Raw genomic sequence first — 20916 nt, 5'->3', positions numbered from 1 at the left:
GCATTGGTCATATCATACAAGATCAAATTCATTTTGGTTGTAGACATGGGGACATTAAGTGTTTTGACCAGAATCACAGAATGTTGAGCTGAAGCAGAAACTCCAACCTGGTTCCCCGGTTGCAAATTCTGCAGCTCTGGAAGTAACACCACATCCTCTCCCCTAAGTGCAACATTTAATCAAGTAGTCAACTGGATAAAAAAACATAAAGATAACAAATAATTTAAAAGTGCTTTGTCGCTATTTGAAAACTCAGAAAGTATGTCCTCATTTTAGTTTTTTAGAGCACTAACCATAATTTTGATGCAAATAAGACCCTGTCATATATGTAATTTCTAAAGGAAATGCTCCAGGTATTACAGTTTTGATTACATCAAGATGACGTCAGGCGTTCCACACTTTTGTAATAAATATAGAATGTTAGCAATCTAGTTGTTCATTAGGATACTGTTGAGAGGCAGAGGCCAGGGGCACAGACTCTGAAAATTGAAGGCAGGTAGGAGGGTGCAGAGGCAACAATTTGACCACACTGGGCAGGCAGGAAGGGCAGTGGCAGCACAACAGACTATGGAGGGCAGTGAAAAGGGGGGCAGGGGCAACAAACCAACAATACAGGACTGGCAAGAGAGGCTGTGGCAATATAATAGACCACTGTGGGCAGAAGGAAGAGGCAGTGGTAGTACAACCATACATGCCAACAGACCCGATTCAGCCAGGAAACATCCAATGTTTTTAAGCTCAACTGGGCTTTATTTGATCAGTCTCCTGTCTACAATCTCCTCTTTTTCAATGTAACTCAAAGGGGAAAATCAATATCCCAGTTTTCTTTCAAAATCTCCCTCTTACCAAGTTCAAAATGTTTGCAAGTATGGTACATTGGAAGGCAGGAAGAATTGGAGTAGGGACAAGGACTCGGATAACAGAGGACAGGAGGGACATGGAGAGGTGCACCTAATTGACCCTACAGGGCAGGCATCAGGGTTTGCAGCAGCACAATACACCACACAGGGCATGCGGGACGGGAGCGCAGCACAACAATCCATAGAAAGCAATAGGGAGGGGACAGGACCATGCATATGGTTAACAGAGAACAGAGGGGAAAGAGGCAATGGTAGCTAGCTGACCATAATGGACAGACAGGAGAGAAAGCTGCAGCATAACAGACCATAAAGGGCAGGAGGGACGGATCATGGGCATTACAATGGAACAGACAAGCCAGGAGGGAGGGAATAGGGGTCTGCACATGGAAACACAGGGCTGAGGGCAAGGGGCAGGGCAGGAGCAGCAAGATGACCATGGCGGTCAGGCAGGATGGGCACTAGAAACAAGACACACCATGGAGACCAACAGTGAGACTATGATGGCATAAACACAGACCATGGAGGGGAGGTGGGAGGGGGTCAGGGGCAGCTAGCTGACCACACAGGGAAGTTGGGAGGGGCCGGGGCAGCACAGAAGACCATGCATGGCAAGTGGGAGGGTTACTGGCAGCACAATGGCTATGATGGGCAAGAAGGAGGGTGCAGGGGCATGCACAAAGGACCATGGAGTATAGAAGGGAGGGTCAGGACCTGGGCACTGACAAGAGAGTTCAGGGGAAGGGGCCTCATAACAGACCTCACGGGGAAGGCAAGAGGAACAGTTGCAGCACAACAGACCAGGGAGGGCAGAAGGGTGTGGCAGTAAAATGGACCATGGAGGACAGGAGGAAGGGGATAGGGGCATGGCATGTGGACAGGAAGGGTGGAGGTGGCAGGGACAGGTTGCAGTCATCTGAAAATGCTAGGCAGGTGGGAGAGGAGTGGCAGCACAACAGAACACTCAGAGTAGATATGAGTGGCAGGTCCATGGAACATAGTGGGCAAAAAGGATGGAGCAGGGGCATGCACAAAGACATCGGAGGGCAGGGGGATCGAGAATAGGGGCAGCATGCTAAGCACAGAGGCTAAGCAGGAGGTCAATGATGGGGCATAGAATTGGGCAACGGAGGGCAGGAGGAGTGGACTGGTACATCATGCTAAATGGAGGGCAGTGGCAGCGCATCAGACCATGCATGGCAGGAGGAAGGAGGCTAGTCCATTGATTCAGACAACAGAGGATAATGAGGAGGTTGATGGGGCAGCAAGCTAACTGTTCAGAGAAGGTGGGTATTAGGAACTTTATTGTTTTTAAAATGTGTGTCTGTGCGAACTACTTAAAATATGAACAAGTATGCAGCATAATCTCACTTTTATTCAGGAAGAAGAGGACGTTTGGGACTGTGACTGTGGGCTCACTTGGCAGAAACACCCCCTGACCCTCCACCCCATCACAAAACGTAATGCCCGTGAAAAGGGTAGGTGAACGCAGTGTTATATAGAACATAGTCCTGAGAGCACGATTGAAAATGAAAACTAGATATAGTGTATGGTATAAACTATGCACCAAAAAGTGTGATATAAGATGAACTGGGGCGTGAAATATATTATGCAATACATTGTGCGCAATGACAGATTCATTGGAGAGTGCGAGATAGCACAGGCACTAGCGTGTGCTATGCGATATGCGCCTTGGAGTGTAATATGCACAGGGCAGTGTTGTGTAACCTAACTAGTCTCTAAAGTTGTAATATAAAATATGTGCTGGCGAGTGTAATGTTGCATATGCACTGTGACAAAGATATGGATCCCAGATTGTAATATGTATGGCATAGCGCTGTGAGTTATAACATAGGCATCGAGGAAGGCACGTTAGATGGGGCAATATAACCTGTGTGAAGGCAAGTGTGGCATGACATATTCACGGGGTGGTGTTACAGTGCACATGGGCTAGAGAGTGTCATAGCATACGCACTAGCTGGTGGAATACAACACAGAGGTGTGTGGCACTCGGCAGGCACTGGTGGGTGTAACACAGCATTGGGCTCAGCCAGGAGCGTGCTGTGACTCTCAAGTGAGGTTTGTCTCCTTTCCAAAGAGTAAAATAAAAAGTATTACACATCCGGCGGTGAATGTGTGTTTTATGAACCGTGAGAGGGGTTTCTTGCATAGTTTTGGTCGAATTTTTGTCGAATCCCCTTTGAATGGCTTGGTGTGCGTGTGTATTAAATGTGCCCATCAATAGCTACCCATGTTTGTATAAATAAACGACAAGGGTGTCTACTTGGAGAGTACCCACCGGCGGGGGCGCCAGGATTAGGCACGGTAGGGCATCAGACACGTCAGAGCTTCACCAGCGGTGTAAATACATTCCACGTGGATTCATTGTATGCATAGTCGCCTTTTAGAATATCACGCAAATCGTCATGGTGATAGGTACATACGGTTTGTCCAGCATGTCCTAGGTGTTTCTATCAATATATTAAAAAAAAATAATAAAAAACAAAGGCCGGCCCTGGGGGATGGGGTCCCCGGGGCCATAAGTGACCTGAGGAGGGGGCAACGCAGCCCCCCTCCTAAATATTTTTTTTTTAAAAACAGGCCATGCCCCAGGGGTTGGGGTCCTCGGGCCGATTTAGTCCTTGGGAGGGGGGGCCACACGGCCCCCTTCCTAATTTTTTTTCCCCAAAAAAATAATAGGGGGGCAGGCCCTGGGGGATGGGGTCCCCAGGGCCAATCAATTAGAAAAAGAAGGGGGGCCACACAGCCCCCTCCTTGCAGCACTCTGCAAACGTGCCCCGTGGCCAGTTGTAAGTTGGGGAATTAATTCCTCTTCAATACTGAGGGTCCCTGAGGGCCAACTAGCCCAACAGGTATCTCCAGAATGCACCAGGGAGCTGTGTTGCAGACAGGTGTTCTGAGGCCAAGCCCCTTTTTACACCTTTCTGCAACGCAGCTCTGTGGGACTTACTGGAGGTACCTAGTGGGCTAGTTTGACCCTAGGGACCCTTAGGATTCAAGGGGACTTAATCTCTCAACATAGAACGGCCACAGGGCACGTTTACACAGTGGTGAAGGGAGGGGACGGGGCCTGAGGTGACGTGTGCAAACACGCCCTGTGGTGCGTTTTAAGTTGGGGAAATAATTCCCTTTCAATCCTGAGGGACCCTGGGGACCAACTAGCCCACCAGGTGCTTCCAGTAAGTGCCACTGCTCTGCGTTGCAGAGAGGTGGTGCAGGCCGTGCCCTTTTTTACACCTCTTTGCAATGGCGCTTACTGGACGTACCTAGTGGGCTATTTTGCCCCTAGGTACACTCAGGATTCAAGGGGACTTAATCTCCCAACTTAAAACGGCCACAGGGCGTGTTTACACAGATGGGGAAATGAGGGGATGGGGCCTGAGGTGACGTGTGCAAACACACCCTATAGCGTTTTAAGTTGGGGAAATAATTCCCCTTCAATCCTGAGGGTCCCTGGGGGCTAACTAGCCCACCAGGTGCTTCCAGTAAGCGCCACTAATCTGCGTTGCAGAGAGGTGGTCTAGGCCATGCCACTTTTTACACCTCTCTGCAACGCAGCTCTGTGGCGCTTACTGGAGGTACCTAGTGGGCTAGTTTGCCCCTAGGGACCATCAGGATTCAAATGAACTTTATTTCCCAACTACTAACGGCCACAGGGCGTGTTTACACAGTGGTGAAGGGAGGGGATGGGGCCTGAGGTGACGTGTGTAAACACGCCCTCTGGCGCGTTTTAAGTTGGGGAAATAATTTTCTTTCAATCCTGAGGGACCCTTGGGACCAACTAGCCCACCAGGTGCTTCCGGTAAGCGCCACTGCTCTGCGTTGCATTGCTCTGCGTTGCAAAGAGGTGGTGCAGGCCATGCCCCTTTTCACACCTCTCTGCAATGGCGCTTACTGGACGTACCTAGTGGGCTATTTTGCCCCTAGGGACCCTCAGGATTCAAGGGGACTTAATCTCCCAACTTAAAACGGCCACATACCCTGTGGCGCATTTTAAGTTGGGGAAATAATTCACCTTCAATCCTGAGGGACCCTGGGTGCCAAGTAGCCCACCAGGTGCTTCCAGTAAGCGCCACTGCGCTGCGTTGCAGAGAGGTGGTCTAGGCCGTGCCCCTGTCTACATCTCTCTGCAACGCAGCTCTGTGGCGCTTACTGGAGGTACCTAGTGGGCTAGTTTGACCCTAGAGACCCTTAGGATTCAAGGGGACTTAATCTCTCAACTTAGAACGGCCACAGGGCGCGTTTACACAGTGGTGAAGGGAGGGGACGGGGCCTGAGGTGACATATGCAAACCCGCCCTGTGGCGCGTTTTAAGTTGGGGAAATAATTCCCTTTCAATCCTGAGGGACCCTGGGGACCAACTAGCCCACCAGGTGCTTCCAGTAAGCGCCACTGCTCTGCGTTGCAGAGACGTGGTGCAGGTCGTGCCCCTTTTTACACCTCTCTGCAATGGCGCTTACTTGATGTATCTAGTGGGCTATTTTGCCCCTAGGGACCCTCAGGATTCAATGAGACTTAATCTCCCAACTTAAAACGGCCACAGGGCGTGTTTACAAAGTGGGGAAATGAGGGGACGGGGCCTGAGGTGACGTGTGCAAACACACTCTATGGCGCGTTTTAAGTTGGGGAAATAATTCCCCTTCAATCCTGAGGGTCCCTGGGGGCTAACTAGCCCACCAGGTGCTTCCAGTAAGCGCCACTGAGCTGCGTTGCAGAGAGGTGGTCCAGGCCGTGCCACTTTTTACACGTCTCTGCAACACAGCTTTGTGGCGCTTACTGGAGGTACCTAGTGGGCTAGTTGGACCCTAGGGACCCTCAGGATTCAAATGAACTTTATCTCCCAACTAAAAACGCCCACAGGGCGTGTTTACACAGTGGTGAAGGGAGGGGACGGGGCCTGAGTTAACGTTTGCAAACACGCCCTGTGGCACGTTTTAAGTAGGGGAAATAATTCACTTTCAATCCTGAGGGACCCTGGGTGCCAACTAGACCACTAGGTGCTTCCAGTAAGTGCCACTGCGCTGCGTTGCAGAGAGGTGGTCTAGGCGTGTCCCTTTTTACATCTCTCTGCAACGCAGCTCTGTGACACTTACTGGAGGTACCTAGTGGTCTAGTTGGACCCTAGGGACCCTCAGGATTCAAGGGGACTTAATCTCCCAACTTAAAATGGCCACAGGGTGTGTTTACACAGTGGGGAAGGGAGGGCATGAGGCCTGAGGTGACGTGTGCAAACACGCCCTGTTGCGCGTTTTAAGAGGTAGTTTTAATCCCCCCGCCCTATTATATACTAGGGGCTTACAGAGGAGTTCATGCTAATCACAGGGGTACCCCAACGCATAGTGTTCCCTAGTGTATGTAGGTGTTTTCACTGTATTCTGAGTGTCTTTTAACATAGCACTGGCTCTAGGACTGGTTATTCAGACTCAGTTACCACCAGTATCCGTCTGAAAAAGTTGAGGGTACAGGATGATTTTGCAACAAGGCTTCTTTCTGCTCTTCTGTTTGTTCTTTCTGCACGTTATCCGTCTTCCTGCACTTTTCTTTGTCTTTGAGGACTTCTGTTGCTTCTTTCTGCATTTTTTTTTCTTTCTGTGTGTTATTTCTTCTTTCTTCACATGTCCTATCTCTGTAGGCATAGTTAGAAATTAGCATTTAATAAACTTTTGAAATTCACTGAAAAAAACATAGGTTTCAGGCACGTTATAGTTAGGAATTAGCATTTAAAAACCTTAGAAATTCACTGAAAAATAATAGGTTTCAGGGGCGTTATAGTTAGCTGGACTTTTCACTCGTAAAAAAACATTGAAATTCCCCCGTTATAGTTAGTTCAGCTAACTATAACTTGCGCGCCCGCTATGCACTGCTGATGACGTAACATATTACATCACTCATGACATGGTCAGTGACATCACTCATGACATCACTGATGACATCTCAATTGACATCACTGATGACATCATCCTTGTGATAGAGTGGCAGACCTCCTCTCACCCTAATATAACCTTTGATACAAACATTCAAAATAGAAACTAACATTTTCAAAACAATGGACACACCAATACCAGTTACAACAACCTATTCAGTAATTCTTAGATCCACATACACATCCACTCATTCACCAACAGTCACTCATACATGTACTCACTCATCACATGTACTCATACACCTACACATCCTGTTACACATTGCCACTCATCCATAGAGTTACTCACACACATAGTCACTCATGCTAATAAAGAATCAAACATCCATTTACTTGCATATACAGTTATACACACACCACCACACTTACTTCTACAGAAACTTACACATACTTAGTCTTTTAACCAATCACTTATAGAAACACATACTTATTCATACAGGAACTCTTCCAATCTCTCACGCTAACATATACTCACTTATATACACCAATAGTCACATATACTAGTATAACCCCTTCAGCACGGCGCGGATTTCCGCGCCACGCTGAAGGTTCTGAGCGCGGGCGGGGCCATGACGGAACGGTTCCGTCATAAGCACAGCCCAACCGACGTGCATGATGGAACCGTTCCGTCATGCGCATCGAAGGGGTTAAAACATATGTAGTTACTCATAAAGACACTATTGAGACAGTCATTCACTCACTAACACACCTATGCACACACTCATCCGCCCACACAGTCCTGCACACATGCTGTCTTCAATACATACAAACTATGAGTCACTCATTCATGCACCTATGCACTACGTAATACCCCCCACTGAACCATACAGACACTCAGACACTCATACTGATACTCAGAAAACCAACTAATAACCTATATAGACACTCATGTAGCTACTCACCAACCCATGCAGCCACTTATACACAAAGTGAGAGACTGATACAGATATTTACATATTTAAACATTACTCACTAAGCCATGTATTCACTAAGATACACTTAATCAGTCAGTTATACAATCAATTTTTCAAAAACAAATCATCCATTTAGACACTTATATACCCATTTATTCTTCCATCGACCTTGAGATATACATATATAAAACACATTTAATTTTCAGAAAAACACACATTCACAGGATGATGTCACCAGTGATATCATGAGTGATGTCATTTGAGATGTCATGAGTGATGTCACTGACCATGTAATGAGTGATATAATATGTGACGTCATCAGCAGTGCATTGCGGGCGCTCAAGTTACAGTTAGCTGAACTAACTAACTATAACGGGGGAATTTCAATGGTTTTATACGAGTGAAAAGTACAGCTAACTATAACGCCCCTGTGCATATGTTAATATAAGTATATATATATTCATATATAGTATTAAATGTACATTTTATTAATGTTATATATTAAGATTTACTATTTTAAACAATATATATAAAAGAAAATGACCTTTTTTATGTTTATTAATGACATTAGTGTGAAACGATATTTTCTTTTCTATATTTTTGTACTTACCTTTATAAGTACAGGGAAAAAATATTTTTGTAATCAATATTTTTGACATAATATTTCTGTATCACAATATTGTTGTCATCGATATTATGTCAGTGATCCATTAAGAATTATAGCATTGATCAATATCTACTTCGTGCAGTAAATCTAGTAACTCCATTAATTCGATCTGCTAAATTCCTGCAGGTTTAAGGACCTGAAGCAGTTCTGATTGCAATAATGCAAGAATTATAGCATTGATCAACATTTACCTTGTGCAGTAAATCTAGTAACTTCATTAATTCGATCTGCTAAATCCCTGTAGGTTCAAGGACCCAATGCGGTTCTGATTGCAATAATTCAAAATAACTTACATTCGTGGGCTAAGGGCAAGAAAAAAGGGACTCAATGTTTGGTATTTCATATTTTCATAACGAATCCCACAGTTTCGAAGTCAGGAAGGGGGAGCCTGGTATTGCTCATATATAACAAAGGACCACATGAATACTCTTCCATGTATAGGCCCACAACACTATTGGATACAGCTGGTAAATTGCACACAAAATACATATTAGATCTCTTTAAACTCCAGTCAAAAATTATGGGCCTGCCATTCTCCAACAGTGTGCGATTCTTCTTCATCCTTTAATGACATGGAGTGCTCACTGTTATGGGCGAAGTTGACAAAATAGGGATCATTATCTCCTTTGTTCCAACATTGAACCATGTACACTCTGGTCAATTGAAAAGGGGCCACTTTGATTCTGCCTGTAAATTTAGCTCTGCCATATGAATGGTCATATTTTACATATGCGCACAAGCAGGGATGTGTTTTGGCTTCTTTGTTGTTATCATTGTACCTAGGCAATCTACCTGCTTAAATAAATGAAATGCACTACCCGACACAAACATTTAGCAAAGATCAATTAATATCCTAATGTATGCTGCTGACATTGGTTTGTTAGATTCTACTCCCATTGGGCTCAAGTGGTAATTGGCGGATCTACATCAATTTGTAAACAATCATTATCTCTACATCAATGTCTCTAAAACAGAAATTACCGTATTTAGAAGATCATTTGTTAAAAAGACCTAGACTTGGAGTAATGATAAAGTCACAGTTAAAATTATTCAGAAATATGTTTATTTCTGCATACTCTCTCAACAAATCTTAGCACAAAAGAACAAGTTAAAATGCAATGCCTTAAATCAACTTTGATTGCCCTGGGTTTATTGTCATTTTTACCCCCACGGGCCATGTGAGAATTGATGCTTGTTAAGAGTTTTCACTGCTGGCTATATTAGCCTATTACATACATTCACCTGTAAGTGGGAATGGTTCAGACTACATTTTCTGGACTTGGGGCAATATTAACTTAGCTGCCCCATAATCCTGCAATCCTTTATTCCAGCTGAACTTAAATATGTAGGAAATGATTATAGATTCATCAGATTAAATATAAATGCTGCACAAATGTTGGGTATTAAAGACTTTGATGTGCAAGCTTCTCAAACTAAGTAGCACTTTAAAAGCTGTTTCAAGAATATATAGATTACAAAATCCTTTGAGGCAGATCAGATTACTAACATTCTTTACAAATAAATGGTCTCTATCCATTGTGAAGGACAGCTAAGAGATATCATATGCAGTTTTATGTGAGTACCAATCTTTACCCTAAAGTCAGATATTAATTTTGAGACTGCAGGGCTCCATGTTGGGACTAATCACTGGCTTTCCACTGGTGAAATTAAGTTTAGAAATGGTCCTTCTGGTTTATGACAAACTCATGATTATATTTACGTTATTTTTTTGTCCAGGTCTATCAGAGTGAGCTGCTGCTGTTGGTAATCTAACATTTTGAAATCTAAAATCCCCCTCAATAGTGGTGATGACTTGAGTATCCCAATTCTCACCCAGGCACCCCTTTACTCCATCTTATGTGACCCGCTATGGATATTTGCCTGACAAGATGGCCTGTCCCAACATACATTGATGCAGTACCCCCAGCCACAGTTCTCCTAATGTGCCCCTGTGTTGAGCTGCACAGCACTGGCTCTCTGCCACAGGGCCACCATTAGCAGATTTTATTTGAGCCGGAATAAGCCCTAAAGGAACAGTCTTGCAATTTCCCCATGTTGGACCTTCAGTTCGATGAACAGTCTGTCCTGTGACACTGCCACAAACCTGCAGACCTAGCTGCCTAAGACTTTAAGAGAGAGAACACATTTTTTAAATGTGCCAGTTAGAAAGTATTGATTTAGTTGTGTGGGGCACATTTTGTAGTGTAATAGAGAGGACACAGATCCAGTGGTTTATCAGGGAGGGCATAACAAAGAAGTGGAAGAGAGGTAGTACACTTTTAAAGATGCATGCAAGAGGGCATGGATCATGGAATGCAGGAGAAAGGACATACATTCAAGGATGTACAAGAAGGGACACAGATTCTGATATGCAGGAGATGGGCACTTCTTCAAGAAGGTTTGACTGAGTAAACAGGTAATTGGTTGCAGGTAAGCCTGGGCCAAAATTCCGTTCCGTTCGCGGAAATTGCGATAATTTTGCATTTTCGCGTTCCGCGGAAAGCGCGAAAATGTCAAAATTTCCGCATACCGCAGCTTAGCGATAATTTGTTTCTTGCTTGCGCTGTAAAATAATACATTCTCGCGTGCGCGCTATCGCCTTACCTGAATCCCCGCGTTCGCCGACAAATTTTCCTGATCCGGTCGCGTTCTCCACGAGATGTTGGATTGTTGGTAGCCATTTGCGCTGTCTCACGACAGTTCGCGCCCGCAGTAACGTCATGCGTCGCGCGATCACGTCTTTCTTCTCGCGATCATGCACCGCGAGACAATTGAAAACAAGATGGCCGCGCCCGCGAGCAACCGCATGGGTAAGTTGGTGAGCCGCGACCACGCAGAAAATACCGTGAACGGGCGGGAAAAAAACTTCCGCATCTTCGCGATATTTCCGCGTGTTTGCAGGGATTTTTAACATTTTCGCGATAATTTGCGAAAGTGAATTTCGCAAATTCCGCCCACCCCTAATTGCAGGAGACAGAGCATGCCTTCATGGGTGCAGCTGAGCGCACACGTTTTGGGATGCAGGAAAGGGGAGAATGCATTCAAGTTTACAGAAGATTTTGTACGGTTTTAGGGATGTAGAGTGTAAACCAAACAGCTAAATAAAGAAGCACAGTAGCGGGAGTGTAGCCAGCCTTATACCTGCCATTTGCTCCCTTAATGTCATGCATCTGCACTGTCAATGTTCTATCGCCATTGTGCAGTCTGCTTCCATTCTCTGTTTCTGACATTGCTGTAGTAGGATGTGAGATCACTACCAGGTATCATGAGTCTCAATATGAGGTGGTGACAGATCACTAAGTTCTAGGTCTCTCATGCTGCCAGCTATCTGGAATAAATGCTCTGTGGCGTCTGTGTCTCAACAGTTCTTAGAAGGTAAACAGTTCAGCTAGTTTCTACCCATACCTCCCATGTGTACACGTTTGTTATGTTTTTTCATGTTCCAATTCAGGTTTCCTCCCCCTCATTGCCTCCATTTCTCTATCCCACTCCAGTGTCACACTTGTTATATAATGTTTGTGTCCTCTACAAATGAGTTATCTGAAGACATATCCAGCTCTGCTCCTTTCACATCTCCTAATTACTGGGGAAGATCAAGTGGTCAATATCCCAAAGGATAGTGAGTGCCAGAAATAATTATGTAATACTGGTAATACTTGAAAGTTGAATAGTAGAAATCAATTGTTATTCATTATATTTTCCGAGGTGACATAGAGTTATAGCTGTGCTGGGGTGTGTCGTCAAGTCATGGAGACCATCTTCCTAGAAGTTTGAACTTGGTGGTGCTTCTTGAAATTTCTTCTGCAGCATCATCTCTAAGACTTTGCTTGCATTTTTAGAATTATTCAAACTCTCCCAGTGTTGTCTTCAGAAACCCGAGGTTAGTGATATTTATGAAGAGTTACTAATAACTTCTGTGGATTGCGGACCTTCTGGTAAGCCCTTCTTCTGTTACCTGCAGTTGTGTACTTGGATTTTGTCATGCCCTGAAAGTTGTGTTGTAACAATGGTCTATTGAGCCTTTGCAGTGTTATATGCAGATCCTGTGTAAACGTTTGTTTCCGATCAGTGTCTCCAGTTGTGGAGCATTAACAACTCTCATAGAACATGAGAACAAAACCAGTCTCATGATGATTTTCTTGACTTTAATAAGGTAGAAGGATGGTACCATTAATATGTTGAATATAAATGTTGTATATTTCTAATTTCCTGAAGAATGATACCATTCATACGAAATCCTAATGAATGAAAAAACTGCTTTTATTTTAAGGTGATGTAAGAGCAGAGAGAAATAGTAGTCCTGTGTTCTATTTAGTGTAAAAAACTGTAATTGAGGAGAGGCTTCAGAAAATCCAAGAGAACCTCCATATAATGAAACAAGCTGTGTGACTACAAACCAATGTTGTACCTTGGCCTACGGGACCCCAAACAACATTCTGCGACACCATCCCCAACCTCATCGCCACTATAGAAATCAACTCACCACTACATCTGACTCATAAGTCCTACTCAGAAACATCAACTTCCACATTGACGACCCTAACGACGTCAACTCCATTGCCCTCCTGGAGCACCTGAACAACATCGGCCTCACAAAACCAGTCACCGAACCCATGTACAAAGCCAGACACACACTCAAGCCCATTTTCACCTCCAGTGACAGAATCAAATTCAGCCACACCACAGAACTCACCTGGACTAACCACACCATTGTACATTGCACCATCACCAGGCATCAAATCCACCCACCGCAGCTCACCACCTCACATCCAGAGGACTCAACTGACCTCGACCAGGCCATCTCGAACCTTGCTGCCTGGATCACCGACAGCGCCTACAGAGTCTCCCCACTTCAACCTACAAAATCCAACAGACCCCCAAACATGCAGCTGGTACAACCCAGAACCTAGGATCACCAAGCACAACTGCCACCAACTGGAAAAGGATGATGCGCCCCTAAGTACTCCGCCAACAGAGGTGCTCACAAAACAGCCCTCAGCAAATATCACCGGGACATGATGGTAGCCAAAAAAAAACCTGATATCAACTCTGCGGCCAACCACACAAAGGAACTCTTCAAAATAGTCGAGAAATAATCCAACCCAACAGCCATAGAGAACACCATCCAACACTCCCAATAACTCTGCAACACTCTCTCATGCTGCTTCCACAGAATTATCCCAACATCCACACAACTTCAACCTCCAAACCCCCACCCTCAACCCCAGCATACCCCCAACCAAACAGCAAACATCAGCCAAACCATTACCATCTGGTCTCTGCTCACCGCCCTGACCACCTCAGCCATATTGTTTTCTATCCACTCCGGGGTGCCCACTAACCTCTGCCCCCACCACCTCTACAACCTTGCAACGAGCCCAATCAGCACGCTACTCACCAGCACCCTCAACATCTCCATCTCCACAGCAATCTTCCCGGACAGATGGAAATACGCAGATGTCAGGTCCCTCCTAAAGAAACCTCAGCTAAGTCCAGCGAAAAATTATCATCCAATATCCCTGCTTCCCTACCCAGCCAAAGTACTCGAGAAAGCCATCAACCAGCAGCTCACCAAATTCATGGAACAAAACTACCTACTGGACACCTTACAATCAGGATTCTGTGCCAACCACATCACTGAGACTGCACTGATTGCCGCCACAGATGACATCAGAACACTCCTTGACTGCAGAGAAACTGTGGTCCTGATCCTACTCAAACTCTCTACGGCATTGAACACCATCTCCCACAACACCCTCATCAACAGGCTCTACCACATAGGCATACAGCAAGATGCCCTAAAGTGGAATGCTTCCTTCCTTACTTGAGGCACATAGAGCATCCAATTGCCTCCCTTCACCTCTGCATCCAAAGACATCATATACGGCGTACCACAAGGATCATCCCTAAGGTCCTCCCTGTTCAACATCTACATTTCCCCTTGCAGACTTTGTCAGATCGCACAGACTCAGCATAATCTCCTATACAGGTAACACTCAACTTATTCTCTCTCTAATCAAGGGCCCCTCCAATGCCAAAACCAACTTCTGCAACACCATGACCAAAGTAGCCAAATGGATGCGAGACAACTGCCTCCAACTCAACTTCTCCACAACTGAAGTGCCGATCTTCAGGAAGAAGATCTCTGTATGGGACTACAGCTGGTGACCTGCAGAACTCAGACCTAAACCCACACCAACCGACCATGCTCGCAACGTCAGCATCATCCTCAAAAGCCAACTGACCATGAAATGACAAGTCAACGCATTCGCCTCCTCCTGCTTCCACACACTTCGCATGCTGTGCAGACTCTTCAGATTGATCCCAAACAACACCAGAAAGACTGTCACTCAGGCCATTGTCACCAGCCACCTTGACTATGGCAAACCCCTTGTACGCTGGCATCTCCACTCAGCTCCTCAGAAAACTTCAGACCATACAGAATGCCGCAGCAAGACTCATCATGGACATCCCCAAACAAACCCACATCACCCCTCACCTGAGAGACCTCCACTGGTTCCCCATCATGAAGAGATGGCAGTTCAAGATCCTCACACACACCTACAAAGCCCTCCATGACCTAGGACCAGTCTACCTCAACCATTGACTGAACCTCCTCCAACCTTCTAGACAACTGTGCTCCTGTTCACTCACACACCCAGCATCCATCATAGCCACAGAAGTGTCAGTTCCTTCTCCTACTTCGCTGCCAAGACCTGAAACAACGTTCTCCTTCAGCTCTGTAAAGCCCCCTCGCTGGCAGACTTCAGAAAGAGACTCAAGGCCTGGGTCTTTTATGGAGACACAGTGCCCAGATACACCTAGGGTTGTAAGTGTTGCACTTTACAAATACAGAATGATTGATTGATAGCTTATGTGCCTTCTTTCACTATCGCCCTTCGCCCCTCATCGCAGTCAGCACCAAGTGCGGTCTTGGGTGTGTTCAGGACTGTCAACAGGGAAGGACAGGTTCCACATCAGTCTTCCAGGAGCATTTTAGGTTAGTGGTAAATTTACCATTGGCATGAATGAGGCATGTGTAAAGTTTATCGAAGTTTAACTATTCTGTTGTTTCATGCAACAAGGATATACGCAGAATCTTACTCTCAGTTTAGCTCTCATTCATGTGAAGAGCTGGCTTCCACAAATTTAAAACATCTTGTAAAAGAACAGAAATAAATTAAATCTATCTAGAAAAAGTCAGATTTTTTTCAAAACACATTTCCTTAAAAAGAGAGTAGTGAATACATTGTAAGCTGATGGAAAAACAGGACATGACTGAACATGACTGACAATAAATACAGGCTGCACAGTGCAAGTCAAAAAACGATTCTCATAAGTGGCATCTTATACCTGTGACATCCCGTTGTACCAAAGAACATCACTGTTGCTGATAATGAAGTTCTTTTCTGTAGGGGCGCTGGCATTATAGCTCCCAACCTTCACATGTCTCAGGGAGCCTCCTGGACCTCTCTGCCAGTTCACAATGTCATACAGAGCTGGGGGATTCCCATGAGCATCAAAGACCATCTCCACCCCATCTCTTTTCTGCAAACCAAGAGTCTTCACATAGTAGAGAAGCTGTCGAATGGAGAAATTGGGAGAAGGAATGTATATTTTCATGTTCAGATATCAAACCTTTGTAAGAGATGGTGGGGGATGCTAGTAAAAATGCATGATGCAATACAGGATGTTACTCACTCCTCCTGAAACAGGCTGCACCCCTTATGTATGGGGCTTGTTTCGAGTTAGGAAGAAGAATTATCTAAATTGTAATTGTATTGTATTTACATAGCGCTTACTACCCTATATGAGGTGTGGAAGCACTGTTCGATGTGTTGCACACTACTCCAGAACCCAAAAAGGATAAGTGGTGAATTAGTGGAGGGAAATATGAGTTAATTTGAGCAGTGGACATGTGAGTCTGTTAGTTGAAATTAAAAAGGATAATCAAGGGCTAGAAGAGGTAAGAGTCTAGAAAGTGTTTATTGGGAGATCATAGTAGTAGGGGGGGTTGGGATGAGTAAAGGAGAGATGGAAGAGGGAAGATTCTCTAGAAATGGATTAGGGAGATCAATGTAGTAAAATGAGTTTTCAGATGAGTCTAATGAGGGATACATGAGAGAAGAATTTAGAAAGGGTTGTTTGGGAGATCAGAGTAATAAAATGAGGTTTGGCGTGATCCAAGGAGGTATAGAGGAGGGACAAGTCTAGAAAGGGTTATTTTGGAGATCATAGTGGCAGAATGAGGTTTGAGATGAGACAGAGCATAGAGGTAGAGGATATGCTGAGAGAGGTATAAGATGAAATGTAGGGTAGTGCATTGGAGAAACCCAAAATTATATATATATATTTATACATTTCATTATTTTTTTAGTTTCCAGTAGGAGTAAAGTATTAAATATATAGATACATAAGTACATGGTATACATGTATAAGGAATGTAATATATCAAACTTTAATTTGTATTTTATAAACTCAGACTTTGAAGCATTGCTGTACTTTGAGCTAATTTTTTGTGTATGTTTTAAAGTTTTTGTTTTATTAAATATTTCTCAATATTTCAATAGTGAAGCAATTGTAGATAAATAGTTATGATAATATTTACATATTGTGATAGATAAATACATGGAGAACCATAAGCATCTATTCAAATAACTTATTTGAAAACTATGCAATGACTCATATACATGTTAAGCATAGAATAATATTTATATATTTTAACTATAAGGAATATGCACATTTGTTAAGCAGACCTAAAGAATATCTATATATTTAAAAACATAATTATTAAACATATTTATGCAAGGAAATATACATATCTAGATACCTACATATAATCAAATTAAACGTTTATATATACCGGGATATGCTGTACATTTGTGTTTGTGTTTGAGCAAGAGGGTTATGTAGGCAAGAGCCAACTCTTTAGTAGTCTTCTGAAGATAGGATAGTTTTCCGTAGATCTTATGTTTGGGGGTAATGAGTTCCATAGTTTGGCTGCTTGAACAGAGAAGGATGTTCCACCTATGGTTTTTTTCTTGTATGGTGGGATTTTGAGGCGAGGTGCCAACCTGGAGCTGAGGTTCCTTTGTTGAAGTTCTGAATCCATTGTAGTCTTTTTAAAGTTAATAAAGATGATCCATGGAAGAGGCCATTGGCATAATCAAGTTTAGACAGTACAAGAGAGAAAGAAGCCTGGACCTTGTGTGGAAATCCCAGGTGGGAGAGGATGTGTTGCAGAGTTTTCATAGTAATGAAGCTTGATCTTGCTAATTTGTCCACTTGGAAATTCATTGATGGCTTGGAGTCCATGGCTGTTCCAAGGTTTCTTACTTTCATAGATACTTAAGAGGTGGTCACAGATTGTCAGGCCAGGCACTGAGTGGGTCATAATTTTTCAAATTGTGAGAATTTCCATTTTGTAAGCATTACATTTTTGATGACTTTATGTCATCCACTGATCAACGGCTCTGAGGCAACTGAAGGTTTGTGAATTTTCCAAATGTCTTTGGGGCTTTCCAGTTTAAAGAGTATTTGTCTGTCATCCGCATAGTTATAGTATGTGACTGAATTTCTTTGATCATTGACGGTAATGACTTCATGTCGATGTTGAAAAGCATGGGTGAGATCCCTGCTTTTGAGAAGGTTTGGATGAGAAAGGGGGAGAATGAATGACATTTGTTTTGTTTTGAAGGTAGGATGTGATCCAGTTAAAAGCAGTCCCCTCTATGCCGGCTTCATAGAGTCTTGGTCAACTGTGTCAAAGGCAGCTGATAGATGCAAGAGGAGTATTGCAGCAACCCTGTTCTGGTCTACTGTATTTTTAAGGGCATCCCAGATGGCAATGAGGATGGATTCTGTGCTGCTTCCAGGACGAAATCCTGTTTGGAAGTCAGAAAGTATGGAGTTATCTTCAAAGAGCTGCTCTTTCTATCACTTTGCATAGGAAAGGTCCATTTGTAATTGGTTTGTAGTTGTCAGGGTCAAGCAGGTCCAGATTATTTGTTTTTAATTAAGGCCATATGTATGCCTTTTTTAGGTCTTCTGGGAAGATTCCTGCAGTTAAAGAATTATTAATGATTCTTCTTACTGGTGTGGCAGCAGAGGTAGTTAAAAGAATGTGCTTGAAGATTTTTGGTGGACAAGGGTCAGAAGGGCTTCCGGCTGCCTACTTGCTTTGACCAGATCCGTAAATTCATTTTGTGATATTTGTTTGAAGGAATACAGAGGCTGGGTTAGTCTACTCTTAGAGGGGATTTTTGGAAATGTGTTGGTGCTGGTGGTGTTCTTTTGTTTTAAATAGTTCAATGTGTCTGCTTTGGTTGTGTAATGATTTGCCAATTTGTCCGTGAATTTTTGAGTAATGGGATGAGTTCCTTTTGAGCATTTCGGTTTACGAAATTACGTGAGAATTTTATAAAATTCTATATTTGCACACTTAGCATTTTTAATTCTGTCTGAATAGTTCCTTTGTTGATTGTTGACTTGTAAAATCTGTTTAATTTCTGTAGGTGAAGTTTGTCTTGATTGCTGTTTTCTTTGAGCCAGGTGTGTTGTAGCTTTCTAATTTGCTGTTTTATGTCTTTTAGTTTTGTATTTCTCCAAGGTGCCTTTTTCTTTTGTCCTGTTTTGTTGATCTGAGTGGTATTTAGATATTAAAAGCTTCCTGTTGCCACTCAATTAGTTTTGAACTAAAGTTCTTGTGTCTAGATCTGCGTTGGATGTTAGTTGTGTTTCTAAGTTTTCAAAATCGAGTTTGTTCCAATGTTTATAGGTGGATGCATGTAATGGTTTTAGGTGTGTATGGTGGTTTTAGGTGTGTTGCTTTGTAGTGTTTCATATTGGAAAGCTAGCAAATGGTGGTCTGACCATGTTACTGGAGTAATCGTTTGAAAGGTAACTACTTCTGGATTTCAAAAATGACATCTAGGTTGTGTCCAGCGATGTGTGTGGGTTTTTGGACGATCTGATGTAGGTTCAGTGTGTCTAGGCCAGTCATGATATGTTTTGGATGGGGCATACTGGGTTTCTTTAAACCAAATATTTAGGTCATCAAGAATGAATAGGTTGGAGTGTAGTATTATAAGGTTTGAAACTGTGTCTTGAAAAATGTCTGGGAATGTTGCATTGCTAGGTGGAGGTCTGTAAAGGAGAAGAAAGTTACAGGAAGAAGTTGGTGTATAGTTGTATCTGATGAAGAGGGCCTAACAAACCTTCATGAAAACGTTGTCAGCTTTAGTGAGATTTGTTGTTTGCTTGAATATAACAGCTAGTCCTCCTCCTTTTTTGACTGTATGATGTTGTGTGATAGTTTGATAGCCTAGAGGAAGGTCTTTAAGCAACACTCCAGCCATGTCATCTCCCAGTCATGAATGAGGTTGTGTGTCAGTGAGTAGTTCGTCGATGTGGTGCTTGTTTTTAAAAAGTGATCGAGCATTTATTAGTAGGCAGTTTGGAGATTGTGCTTTGGTGGTGGTGCGACTTTGTTTTGTAGCGGAGGGCCCGATTCACAGAACTAACAAGACAAAATCCTAAACTTATTACCATTTACTTATTTTGGTATTTATCAATGAGTAAGTGCCTTCTGTGAATACCAAAATGAGTAAGTGCCTTCTGTGAATACCAAAATGGTAGTACGTTTAGGACTTTGTCTTAAGTTAGTTCTGTGAATCGGACCCGGAGTGAGCAGTATTTGTTTTAACTTGTAGCAGGTGTGTCATTAGTACTGGTATTAGCTGTATGAGGATAGCAATAGTGTTCTTTTTCTATATTGTATTCCTCATCCAGGCTTAGAAGGCATTTTGATGGGTCTGTGTGTGTAGGTGGTGGAGATGGTGTTTTAGAGTGAGTTGGTGAGCTGTGTTATTTTTTAGTGTAGCCTTGTTCTTTAACAGAAGTGGAGATTTATTTAGTGGTCTGTTTAGGGTGGAATGTGCATGGGTTGGGGGTGGTGGTGGAACATGTGGGTCATGCTGTAAGGCTCTGAATTGCGCATGGGTGAGAGGCGGTTGAATGAAAGTTGTTGTGTTGGTGTATTTGTGTTAGGTGTGAGGGAACAGAGAAAACATGGGAGTATAGATGGTTTAGGATGTGTATTATTTGTGTAGTCAGGATGTTGGGATTGGGTGTATATTTCTAGTTTTTGATGAATAAATAGTGTGTGTGTGTTAGAGTTTTTTGTGCTGGTGAGTGTGTTATGTTTTGTTATTGTGGAGTAGTGTGTGGGGAGGATGTAGTGGTTTTCTGAGAAGGATTTGTATGTAAAGTATTGTTGGAGAGTGGAAGTTGAATGGTACTGGGGTGGTGATGTGTTTTTGAAAATAATGTATGTGGTGTGTGAGAATGGGATGGACAAGAGTTATGTGCGTTTGTGTTAGATTTGATATCTAGAAGATGTAATATGTGTGGCAGAGTGGAGTGTAAGGATTATTCGGTTGTGTGTTGTTGATAAAAAGAAGGTGAAGGTGTTGGTGGATGAAATAATTGAATGCTAAATATAGGTTTGGTGTTTAGGGCACAGAAAGTCTGGGG

General features: G+C 43.4%; 1 protein-coding gene across 1 annotated transcript in view; it reads right to left on the bottom strand.

The window, feature by feature from the left end:
* The window catches only part of LOC146782778 (vomeronasal type-2 receptor 26-like), a 140847-nt gene that overhangs the window by 10787 nt on the left and 109144 nt on the right, over positions 1 to 20916 (bottom strand). The window contains exons 6-7 of the mRNA XM_085637248.1: positions 15763 to 15963; positions 14573 to 14590 (exon numbers count right to left, since the gene is read on the bottom strand). Coding sequence (XP_085493374.1) covers positions 14573 to 14590; positions 15763 to 15963 — 219 coding nt within the window. The remainder of the gene's footprint in view (positions 1 to 14572; positions 14591 to 15762; positions 15964 to 20916) is intronic.

The sequence above is a fragment of the Triturus cristatus genome, chromosome 12, assembly GCF_964204655.1.
Source record: "Triturus cristatus chromosome 12, aTriCri1.1, whole genome shotgun sequence".
Classification (NCBI taxonomy): domain Eukaryota; kingdom Metazoa; phylum Chordata; class Amphibia; order Caudata; family Salamandridae; genus Triturus; species Triturus cristatus.
This window is presented reverse-complemented; position numbering and strand designations above follow the sequence as displayed.